Source organism: Leuresthes tenuis, unplaced genomic scaffold (assembly GCF_036924035.1).
Source record: "Leuresthes tenuis unplaced genomic scaffold, fLeuTen1.0.hap1 SCAF_2, whole genome shotgun sequence".
NCBI classification, from domain to species: domain Eukaryota; kingdom Metazoa; phylum Chordata; class Actinopteri; order Atheriniformes; family Atherinopsidae; genus Leuresthes; species Leuresthes tenuis.
Window position 1 is genome coordinate 17,188,462 of NW_027325356.1, and position 12,243 is coordinate 17,200,704.

A 12,243-nucleotide genomic window follows, 5' to 3' on the forward strand; every position below is an offset into this window, starting at 1 on the left:
ATGCCAGTCAGACAGGGAACCAACCAGACAGATAAAACCATAGCATGTTCTAACCCCTTGACATCTAACCTCTAACCCTGGAAGTCAATAATAATAAACAGTTCAAATCCCATTTGACGCACCTGCTATACAGTAGAAAAGCTTAAGTTTATGCACTTCCAAGTTTATCATTTCTGTTGAATTGGTCAGCTATAGTCCTCACACAAACATTTGATGAATCTAGGTGACTAAGAAAAAGACCACAAATGATCACAGAATAGTGTGTTCACGTGTTTTGCACAATACACATCAGCCAACCAGACTGTCGAACAGTAATGCAGAGCAGCACCCCTTCAATCCCTGAGGTTTCACTTTTACCTCGCGAGTAAGCAAAATGTATCTATGCAGCATATTATAAAGACAACAACAACCATAATCGTTACAACAGACTCCTGAAGATAGTGTGTTTCCAGTTAAAAAAAAAAAGAATTAAGTTAATCTGTCCTCACAAAAGTGGTTATTGCAGGCAGGTCATATTCTTTTCCCATCAGTTCTGCACCTTACTTGCTCTATCAGCCAATACTGTAAGAGCAAAAAAAGGACACCCCAGGCTCCTCCATCTGTAACTGCACACTTCCAACTTTCTCAGTCATAATAACCTTACAATCCAGTCCAATACACTTCAGATGCAAATCTTGCTATACTAACTAGCAATAACAAAAGAGTACTGGTTCATTAACTGTAGTATTCCTTGTTTAATTCCAGTGTTTTCAATTTACACAAAGTCAACAAAATTTTAAACCCACGACCTGCACACACACACACACACAATTTGTCCACCACAGCTACAAAATCAAGTGTCCTTGTCAAATGTCACTGTTCAGTTTCAGTCTACCTTGACTGAGTAGTGTTAATATTATAAATACCTGCTGCCTTTCTCAAAGAAACTGACCAATAAATGAGTGACCAACAGAGTGAAAACATGACCCTCCGTTGCTCACTCATTTATTCCACTTAAATTACCACACAACATTCATACCTGCTGTATTCTATCATTCATCACTTTTAATTATCATTAGCAGCAGCTTAGGATCATGAAACATCTCTTGACGGTGCTCTATTTACCCCCATCCCACTGAGCCCAGCCACTAAACTTGGGTTTGACATGCATGTGGAATAAAGGGCTTACTATACAGAGGAGACACGGGAGCAGGAATCAGAGTTTAAAGTTGATTTTCTTACCCCTTGAGATGTTCTTTTCTGCAACTTCGGTTGTCAGCCTGAATCCACAGGGAGTCAGCCTAAACCAAGTACTGTACCAGGCCAACAAAACCGCCACCCGTCTCCAACCGTCCCCCACCTGCCTCTTCTTGAGGCCTTATAAGGACAGAGAACTGCCTATATATATCCAGTATCCTTCAAGACTCATGGCCACTACAACCAGTGAACTATTTGATGAACAGTTCATTCGTTACATTTTTTAAGCTGAGGCATTTGCAGCTAATTGCTCTTTTTTTGACATGTAATCCTTAGCGCACTCACCAATAAAGTAGTTGTCAATACAATGTGGAAAAATTTGACCAATGTGATGTTATGGGGGTGAATACCACACATTTACAAGCAGAATTTATGGCTACAGTGCTGATAGCAGCAGTATGATGAGCTTTCCCAAGTAGTACTTTAACAGTTAGCCGGTCACTTTGATTCATTCCTCACAATGACGATATAATTATCAAATAATTACGCATATCATGTATAAGACACATAAAATTGTGATCATTTGTTTTCATTTGAATTAGGTTCCGCAATTTCAACGTACTTTATGTCTTGGGCGTACGGGTGTTTCAATTCCATTTAATTCTAGCTACACTTTAGACAGTACTGAGCACCCTCTCCAAGATTTTTCTCCATCTACATTAAGAAACATCTTGAGACACTGTGTCGCATGCTGAACTTTGGCCATGGCCTATTTATAAAACTAGCTACAGTTACAGCTAGACTATTCCTGACACAGTGGAGGAACTGTGGAACACATTTCACATCTGAGAAAAAAATCATGTGAGTGGACAAGGTCTGGTTAGATTTTGCTGTGTGCAGGCCTTGGGAAGGAATGTGGGACATGTGAATGACGTAGACAGATGGAAGTGTGTGAAAGGAGTCAAATAGAAAGGATTCTTCGAACAGATAAAATGTTTCTGTCTTTGTTTATTTTTGTTTGTTTCTTTGCTTGTTTTTTTTTTAATGTCTTGATGGTGTGAGGCACAGGAGACTAAAGTTTGTGTGACTTTTCATGTGCATGCTTGTGTGGTCAAAACAGAACAGACATCTCATGACGAAAAAGAGCCCTCTGTTGGTCATATGGCAGTAAAGTCTGAGGCAGACTTAAACTGAAAACAGGCAGAGCACTGCTGCTCGTTTTAGTAGATTATCATGAATCGTGAAGACACTTTTTCAAAATTTAGGCCCTGGTGACAGAGCGAGGGGAAATGTGTTATCTGATTAAGTGAATTCTTCATTTTAAACTTGAATTTAGCAAATATAAGGCAAACATATAATTTGTTTGATAAATCATTGGTTTTGTTAAAGGCCACTTAGTTGTATTCTGCCATGAAAGATTAAAGTAAATTTTAAAAATACTATGCTGAAATGTACGGAAACATATGCAACCAAACAAATCTTAGGCTTACTTTCAGCAGGATTTGAGGCATTTTGCCCAACTTGATCAGCTTCTTCGTTCTATAAACTATAAACTAAAATAAGAATATCCATTTAATAGATAAAGATACGACATGTGAAGAGGTTTGTAAAAAGCTGCAATCAGTTTAGCTGAGTTTCTCAGAAGTTAGTTAAATTATTTTTTTCATTTGAATTCTTTCACGCAACTAGAGTTGTATTGTTTAACGTTAAAAAAATGACTGACTGCGGTGCAACTCTTTCTCAAAGGGACGATATGGCTTTACGTCAGTGAACCCGACAGTGAAATTGTCTAAAAGCCTAAGATCTTAAGTAACCGGATGGTTGCGAACATTAAATCAAGCAACCCTTATTCCACAGCGTGATGACGTCATTTCATGCGGAACTCACGATTGGCTAAACTGACAAACAGGTAGTGAAGTAACCGTAGGACATAAACAAGCTGTGTCTGGGTATTGTACCCTTTTTAATATTTTAACCTAGTTTTCTGAACAAGAATCTGCTCAGCGTTCATTTGATCACTGCAAGTCTTTGCTGTTGCATAGTCCAAACAAGGCAAGTTAAGATTTGAATATTTTGTTTGATCAAACTAAGTGTGTGGGATCTGTACGTTTAATTTTGGTATTGGGCTAATGTTTTATGGTAACTTTCCAATCGTTTATTTGATGTCAGCACAAATGTAGGCGCACACTGTAAACTTGTTCAAACTTGTCCGTTGCCGTCTGTGAACTTCTAATCTTTCTGTGCTTTAGGACAGGTCCAACGCTTCCAAAATGTTTTTTAAGACGGTTTCATAAAAACAGCAAGTCGTTTCTTCCCGAGTCTGTTGATGTGCTGTTAACCGCCCTTTAATCTTGTTAATCTTGTATTTTTCATTTTTGTTATGGATACATCCAAAAACGTTACTGAGCCTCAAAACTAAATGTTTAACAAAGGACCAGCGGTTTTTTTTGTTCCTTTTATTTTATGACAAATTAATTGTCACTCACTCACTTGCAACCTACAAAGAAGTGACATAAATTATATTTAACATTATAGCCTTTCAATAGTAATCAGTTACCAGTGTGCCAGTAAGTTTAAGAGTTGTTTTTTAATCTATTTTCATCCCTTAAGGGTTCCAACTTGATAATTCTTTTTAATGTTGACACTTAGTTTCCTGTACCTTTCAAGTCAAGACCAAGTCCAGTAAGGCCTCCGACTGAGAGTCCATCCATCTGTTTATTCGAGTGTCGCTATTATTTCATGTATTTGTTTATTTAGAAAATAAAGTGCACGTCTTGGCTCATTCCTTACATTTCAACTTGTCACTTCTGTTCAGTTGTAGTGATGTTGTCATTTTTATTTACCTTGGCCATGTCCCTCAGCACTAAGCTACGTGGAGGACGTGTTGCATGATGTCTGCCTTGTTGCTTTGTGCTTAATAAGTGTTACAAGTTGAATATATATTTTCATCACTTTTGCTGACTTTAGCAAAAAATATTTTTCAGGCGAGTGAGATCTGCGTTGTCATCTGAGTTAATGTACTGTGTATTAAACTAGTTCAGGTAATGTATATCTGAGGCTTCAGCTACATTTTGTGTTATTACTTGTATGTCTGAGGAGAGAGAGAGAGAGAGATTTGCAGGGTTAAAGAAATGTTTTCCATTTTTAGTTTTACACTTTCTTACTGCACCGTCTTCAGAATAGCACATTTCAGCCATTTTCAGCCATTGCATCTCCTTCGGTCACTGTGTGTGACTTTAGCTCTTGCATAATCCGTTTTTTGGTGCATTACTTAATTGAAGCCCTATTTAGCCATGAGTTTTTACGATAATACATAAGCTCTATACAGAGAGCAATGTAGAGATGGGGTTTTAATGCGAGCGTTGCAGAACTCTGAGATTCTGATGTTCTCTCCTGAGTTCTGGACAGAAAAAAAAGTTCACAGAGTTGATTTGTTGAGGAATGTATTATCTCATTATAGATCAGCCATGAGACTCCCCTTTCTTCTTCTGGTCTGTGTGGCAGCAGCCCTGTCTTCTGCCGTTGTCATTTCGCCTCCGTAAGTACAGAAATAACAGGAAGGAAGATTGTTTAATGAATGCCGTTATTCTGACTCCATTTTGGTCTCAGTCTGTTGATATTTGCAGCAGCTCTCAAGAAGTAATCTTTTAATCCTGCGTGTCATTCTATATGATTAATGAGTTAACTGTAAGCCGCAATAAATTGTCTGTGTTTCAGCCACATGTGGTCCAAGCTGATCCTGACCCACCACTGGCCCAACACCTTCTGTTCTGTGAGTTTTTCTGTCTTTCTTTATTGAGTTGTTTTGTTCATTTTCTTTTATTCATTTCATACTATTCCAAAAAAAAAAGGGATAACATGTGAGTCATGGTGCCAGGTCCAGATGTGATTGTATTTATACATCATCTCTTATGATTTAACGTCTGTGGAGTTTGGAACTTTTCTCAGTCCTTTTTACTCGTGTATTGTTTACTTTAGATTCAAGACTCGTTTTGTTTATTATTGTATCGTCTTACACAACAAGACTAGAATGATATGAACAAAAAACACAGCTGACAGTAAGTTGTGTTGGAGAAGCAGGAACATGTCTGACAGACTAAATGCAGAAGTGGGAGAGCTTTGTAACCGTCAGCAGTGTCCCAGGGATTTCTTCCTCTTGAAGAGCAGCAACAAACACATGGTTGAATGCTGCGTTGACAAATGTGTCGACATGTCCGTGGTACATAAATTAAATCGTTAACTAATGAATTAATGAATGGAAAAAATGAAAGTAGGACCTACAAACATACATGCGTCTGACTTGTGTCAAACTCCGTTCACCAATGAAATACCTGTGCTTCCTCAAAAGTTACAGTCTGTTGTGTTCCTTCTTGTTGACAGCCTCAGTGACAGCCTGGTTCTTCTAAAATCTACAGTCTTTGTTCAGTCTTGTTTTTGTTCGTGTTCAAGATGAGTCGACTCTTCCCGCACCGTGCCACAAAGTGGTCGGCCGGTTCCCTGTACTCAGCCTCTAGTCCATCACTTACACACCTAAAAGCCGTGAATCATCTCAGTATGTATGAAGATGACAGGACTCATGAGATGTGCTGGAAGCCTTGTTCCAGTTCAGTCTCTCCCGCTGCTTCTTCCCCTGACTGCTGGAGACCAGACAGGCAGAGGCGGTTTCATCGTGCGCTGATGTTGGGGTAGATGTTGGTGAGGCTGTGTTTAGATCCTTGACAGAGGTGCAGGATGACGCTGGAAAGGTGTGACAGGGAATCTGTGGGTACAAGGACGATGTTAGGTCCATGTAGCTGGAGGCAGGCGAGGCCCGTGCTGAGAGTTGTTCTGAACTGAATCTATTGGGGGAAAAAAACACGTTCAACTCATTGACTCTGTTCAGACATCCGTCAGTCTGACCCCCCCCCCTCCACCTTAAAACCTGCAATCTTTGTAATCCCTGACTACACATCCCTCATGTTGCTCTGCTGGAGCTTGTTTTCCATCTTTTATCTGTGCTTTTCTTTTCTCTCTCTTATCCTCTTTTTTTTTTTTTTTTACTTTTTCCGTGTACTCCTCAAAAACTTTCTTTCTCCCTCCCTGAAGGCTTCCTTCGTCTTTGCTGTCCTCTCAGCCCCCAGCTGGTCTCGGCAGATGGCCGCCCTTCCTGAGTCTGGTTCTTCTTGTTAAAAGGGAGTTCTTTCTTTCCAGAGTCGCCTCATGCTTGCTCAGAATGGGGGATTGGATCGAAAAGAAGTTTCGATGCAATCTGTTGGTTTCCTTAGCTAAGCAACTCTTTTTTTCTTTTAATTGGCCTTATATGAATGTAATTAATTGGTTTTGATTGTATTACGATGAATTGAATTGTCCATTTCTGCTCCAGAAAAGATGCTAAAGATATTGTAATCACTTATACTGTTAGCAGGATGAGGGTGTGCTTTTGCCTGCATACTTACTGTTGAATCAGTCTAATTGAGCAAGTTGAGTGATTCATCTGCCATGGAGAGCCATCTTTTCTGGCTGAAAGAGCTTTCGGTACAGTGAGTGCCAAGAGAGAAGCTACAATGACCAAAACAGTGCTGTGGGCGGGACTAACGTTCATGTCAAACAGGTCTAGCTAATTGTTGGTGTCCGATCATTAGTTTGGAGAAGTAAAATCCCAAACATGTCTTCTTTTGTCACCTGGTGATGTCTAAGTCATGAGACCAGCCGTGTGTCAGCAGTCTGGTTTGAGTTGGTAGCTTTCTGTTTGCGGTTGCATCAGTATGCAGTTTCTATAAGTTACACGCATCCCTTATTTTGTCTGTTGCTTCAGGCTAGTTTAATATTATGTACCTGATCGTGTCAGGCGGATTAGTGCAGAGTTTGATCACTTTTTTGTTTATTGGCTCAGGGTGTCTCTTGCCTTGAGCACGTTTCTCTGTTATGTAGCCATCCGTCCTTGATGTGAAGCGGGGCTGAACCAAGCACCACTCATCCATCAGTACACCACAAGGCAACATATACCTTACACCCACATTGTGAATAACATCAACAAAACTGAGCATTACGCTGTAACCTCCTTGAGCACAGAACCTTTTGCGGTGTAAGACAACATCAGTTTCGGTTTTGCAGCACATGTGATAACTTCATAGTGGTGACTCGTTTGATAAATTATTTAAATGACTGCAAGTTTTAGTTTCTTTGTAAGACTGTTTGGATTATTTTGTTTGTGTTTTTTTGATGTTGTATCATAGTTTATCGTCATTGTTTTATTATCATTATTTGATTATGGTCGTTATTGGTGTTATTATTAGTAGTAGATGGTATATATTCATTCATATCATTAATTTACTTTCAGATGGAACATTGTCACCTGAACGTTAGCTACTGGACACTACATGGACTCTGGTAAGTGTGTGTGTGTGTGTGTGTTCTACCACCTCAACCATTTATTACTGCACAAAACTGGTTGTGAGAAAATGACGCATCAAGCGAAATTAAATTAAATTCAGTTTTATTTATATAGCGCCAAATTACAACAATTGTCATCTCAACGCACTTAAATAATATAATTCAATTCAAGCCAATTGGAATTCAATTCATTGTAATCATAATCCAATTCATTCAAATAGAGCCAATTAAAAAATAATAATAAAAAACAGGTCTTAAATGTTCATTAGTTGAAATTCTGTTTTGTTTCATATAAATTTTGACCTCACTCTGTGAGTAAGAGGATTATGAACCTTTCTGTGTTGCAGGCCAGATAAAGGGATCGACTGCAATTCATCATGGCATTTCAACTCCTCTCAAATAGAGGTATAACGCTGTTCAGACTGAACATATTTATCATTTGGTGTAAAACCCATAAAGGTACATTATCTTTTCCTTTTATGCCTTAAATTGGTTTATGGATTAGAAAACCAAACTCCTGTTTGCACCAGTGAGACGGAGGCTACTGGCAGCCGGGACCGAGAGGACATAAGAGAATCCTTTTTTTCTTTTGAGTAGCAAGAAGGTTAGCTTCTTAGTTTTAAACCAAGTTTGAGAAGGCAAAGAAATGAGTGTGTTACCCCCTCATTAAATCCTATTCTAATAGATATAAAAAACATATAAATATGTGTTGTTGTTTTTTTTCTTGTGCTTTTAGGACCTGCTTCCAGACATGAATAAGAGTTGGCCCGACTTGATTAACCCTTCGTCTCCTAGCTTCTGGTACATCCGATGTGTCGAGCTTTCACTCTCGCTTATTTTAGCTTGTAGCATTCTAGCTTTATCAAGCTGTGCTCTACTAATACCACGTGGGTCGGATTGTTTTGCAGAGAATGCTGGATTTGGATTTTCTAATTGTACACAATGAATTTAATGAACACTTAAATTGTTGCTAGAACAGGACTGATTTTGTTATTGAATAGTCATGAAAGATAGACATGATTATATGATCTTATTTTGGGATTAACATTTATTTTCTTCATCTAATCATGGGCAATCAGTTCCATTTCTACGTATTTTATTGCCCCAAGATTCACTTCTTCTCCGACTGACTTCAGGCATTTATTGTGAAGTCATTTTTCTCGTCGTTGTTGTTTTTCAAGTTAGTTTGGTTGTTGATTTTCCAATTCACAGTAGCACAGCAAGTAAAATATAAGGCTTGTAAACGTTACTGTAATAGCATTTCACATGATTAGATTTCCGGACCTAATTGATAACTGGCGTAGATATTCCATGATTTTATAAAGCAAAGTCTTCTAAATCAATATTTTGCAATGATTCCCTGATTTAAATGTGTATGTAAAATAGTAAAACATATTGCCCTTTTCTTGTGTGCCTTTTGAACAGGAAATATGAGTGGCACAAACACGGTACATGTGCAGCCAAAGCAGCTTCATTAGACAGTCAGCATAAATACTTCAGCAAGGCACTGGAGTTGTACCATAAACTGGACTTGAACAGGTACCCGCATTCACACCCAGCCCTTCTCTTGGAAACAAGGTTTATTTATCTGCCTCTTTGTATTGATGTTGTGATGTTTTGCATCTTGTTAGCTCTCCATGTTTGCCATCCGGAGTTTATGCCACATTACATACTTATTCGAATTCTCTCTGAAAAATGGCATCATTGCTTCAAAGCCTCAAGTGGAAATGATGTTTCTATTGTTGCAGCATCCTGAAGAAGTTTGACATTACCCCCTCTGAGAAATACTACACTGTAAGTCTCTTATCTGAAACATTGGATTGAAAAATGACAACCGATGAAGTTTTAAAAGTGTAATCGCTTGTAAGAAATACGCCGGAGAGTGAAAGCGCCTCCTCCTGCGGCATCTCACCTGTTCTCCTCTCTCTCTGCCCAGTTCTCTCAAATTGAAGGAGTCATTGAAAATGTCTATGGCATCAAACCTAAGATCCAGTGTGCCCATCCTTCAAAGGTATAAACACCTAATTTCATTCAAATAATCAATATCGCGTCTCGGTTTTGCATGATGCTACTTTTCCAACAGCGTGTAAGTTAATTTTGTCATTTTCCGCTGTTGCCAGAATGCTGATGTCCAGGTTTTGGGGCAGATTGAGATTTGTTTCGACGCTGACTTCACGCTGCTGGACTGTGAGAAACGGCTTACCGTGGAAGCCATTTCAAAGGGAGGTCGGGGTGATGACAAGGGTGTTTTCAAGACATCTGGATTCAGTGTGTGTGACCATGACACACCGATTTACTACCCGTCTCATCCGTGAACGCGGACATATTTACTCGTTTGCACTGTGATTTAGCATGTGCCCACACTGATCATTAATTTCATTATTCTCAGGCTTCATAATGAACATCAAAGCGTTATCGATAATTGTAAAAATGATTCAGCGCAGTTTGAGCACTTGAAATACTTGAAGATAGTTTACAATCACATTAAATCTTTATTTGCTACAAAATCCGGAGCCCACACATGCACACTACATCATGCCATTGTGCAGCGTTGGAATGAACCTCATCCCTGACTCTCACGTGTAAATGAGTTTTAACAAGGGACACTTTAGCACAACACAGAGCATTATTGGTCAGTTTTAGTTTCTGTACGATAGTGTAAATCTTCATACTGCATTTGTGTTTACTGTACGTGCCATGTTTTGTTTTTTTATTGTTTTTTATTTTTTTTTAGTTGGGGTTTGATTTGATTTTAGTTGGTTCACAAATGCCTCTTTGGAATGACAATGACATTTCAGGCCATTAGACTTGATAGTCATGTGAATCCATATTATTGAATTATTTTGCACGAAAACACTGGAAAACATGCCTTTTCTCAGAGGAAATGGCAAAAGGTAGACAAATGCCTTGTAACATCTGTATATTCCATGTATTCTAAACTACTTGATAATCATCAATGACCACCTTTGGAGCTTTGCCAAGTACATGCACTTATGTTACTTTTTTCCTGGTTAGTTCTGTCTCTGTTGTACATGCTGTGTACAGTAAAGGCTTGATTTCATTCTGTTCTGTGTTTTTCTTGAGGTACTAACAAAGTCTAGAAATGTGGAAAACTTATTGAATGCACTTTGCACGGTTTGTTGTATCAGCTCACTGTAAATCTTTTTTTGGTCTGAGTCCTGTCAATATCCGATGGTCCGATGCTGTGGTATGACATTGAAACTGTTGTGCAGTTTAAGTTACTGTGCAGAAAGTCCTGAGCCACCCCTTATTTATTTAGATATTCCCAGGGAAATTAGAAGCTATATTCAGAAATGTGTTTAGATATGTCAGTCTGTATAGTTCTAACCGAATTGAAAGTCAGTATTGATATGACCACCTTTACGCTTCAACGCAGTCTGAACCTCGTGGACAAGCTCTCTTTTCATTTCTTGAAGTAGTCTTCAGAAACAGTTCTCAGAAACAGGCTTACTGAAGGACACTCCAACTCTAGCAGTGACTCATCGCTTCATAAAACCTGTTGCCACTGATTTCAATTCAATTCAGTTTTATTTATATAGCGCCAAATTACAACAAATGTCATCTCAATGCACTTATATAATATAATTAAATTCAAGCCAATTGGAATTAAATTCATTGTAATCCTAATCCAATGAAATCCAATTAATTAATTTAAAAATAATCCAATTTATTCATGTAGTGCCAAATCAAAAACAATATCCTAGCTAAGGAAACCAGATTGCACTGAAACTATTTCTGACAAGGCTTCAGTGAACAGTGGATCGATCAATTTAAGGGCCAGATGTATCTCTCAGATTCTATGTCAGTTTTTATTTTATTTTACAGGCCTACCACATCTTTTGCCTTCGACTTGTCACGTTTCTACAGTTTGTTTAAAAACACACTTGCACATCATCCTGAGACGTTTTCAGTGAAAGGGCATTATGGGATAATGCCAAAATACTATTTTATGCAACTGTGCTATCTTTGGTATTTTTTGTAGATACAGCTAAATAAATGGAAACGATGGGTTCTTTGAGACGGGCTGCGTGGAAAAAAAGTGTCCAATTTAAAGTTGGTTCTATGTCATGACAGTTGTCTGATATGCAGAAACAACAGTGGCTCATCACTTGATTTAAATGACTTTTTAATGCTTGGAAAACAGGAAAAAAAAACTCTTCCTCTAAAATAGTCAGGTACAAGGACTGGACTGAAAATATTGTGAAAGATTGGCCAAAGTCCAAAAGTGGGTCAAGAATTTTGCACAGTGCAGTATCCAAACACCATTTCCAAAGCATGTAATCGTAGTGAATGCAACCTTCATTAACAGAGCTTAATAGAAAAATGTAAAAGGGCCATCTGCCTCAACATTGTGTGACAGTATGATGTTAAAGTGCATCTTAATTCTCTTCTCGTCGTGTGTCATAATGTGGTTTAGCAACAGTCCTACATTTAAGTCTGTCTGTCTCTCAGTCTGTCTGTGCGTATAAATATTAATATTGTGATCTCCTTACGGAGCTTTAATCCTACCAGGACAAAGACACCAGTCCATAATCCTGAATCTCCGCCCACAACACAGCACAGCAGAATGACTGAACACATTTAATTACATTTTCACTTCTGTTAAAATGCCCTGAAAGTACGCGTCCCATATCCAAATGTGGTCCCAATCCTTTCAAACACTTTAAAGAGAGC

The 12,243-nt window shown here is 38.5% G+C and overlaps 2 protein-coding genes across 4 annotated transcripts in view; one reads left to right on the forward strand and one right to left on the reverse strand.

The window, feature by feature from the left end:
* Positions 1-1,325, reverse strand: part of myom2b (myomesin 2b) — a 32,000-nt gene extending 30,675 nt beyond the window's left edge. Inside the window, exon 1 of the mRNA XM_072380394.1 lies at positions 1,222-1,325. The gene's annotated coding sequence lies outside the window, so the exon portion shown is untranslated. The remainder of the gene's footprint in view (positions 1-1,221) is intronic.
* rnaset2 (ribonuclease T2) overlaps positions 1-10,612 on the forward strand; it is a 67,143-nt gene extending 56,531 nt beyond the window's left edge. Inside the window, exons 1-10 of one of the 3 annotated variants that reach the window (XM_072380408.1) lie at positions 3,111-3,125; positions 4,637-4,714; positions 4,894-4,948; positions 7,496-7,545; positions 7,896-7,953; positions 8,285-8,349; positions 8,974-9,087; positions 9,297-9,342; positions 9,485-9,559; positions 9,669-10,612. In XM_072380408.1, coding sequence (XP_072236509.1) covers positions 4,644-4,714; positions 4,894-4,948; positions 7,496-7,545; positions 7,896-7,953; positions 8,285-8,349; positions 8,974-9,087; positions 9,297-9,342; positions 9,485-9,559; positions 9,669-9,863 — 729 coding nt within the window. In that variant the 5' untranslated portion in view covers positions 3,111-3,125; positions 4,637-4,643 and the 3' untranslated portion in view covers positions 9,864-10,612. The other 2 variants (XM_072380407.1, XM_072380409.1) reach the window with 2 other exon arrangements.
* Positions 10,613-12,243: the final 1,631 nt, after the last annotated feature.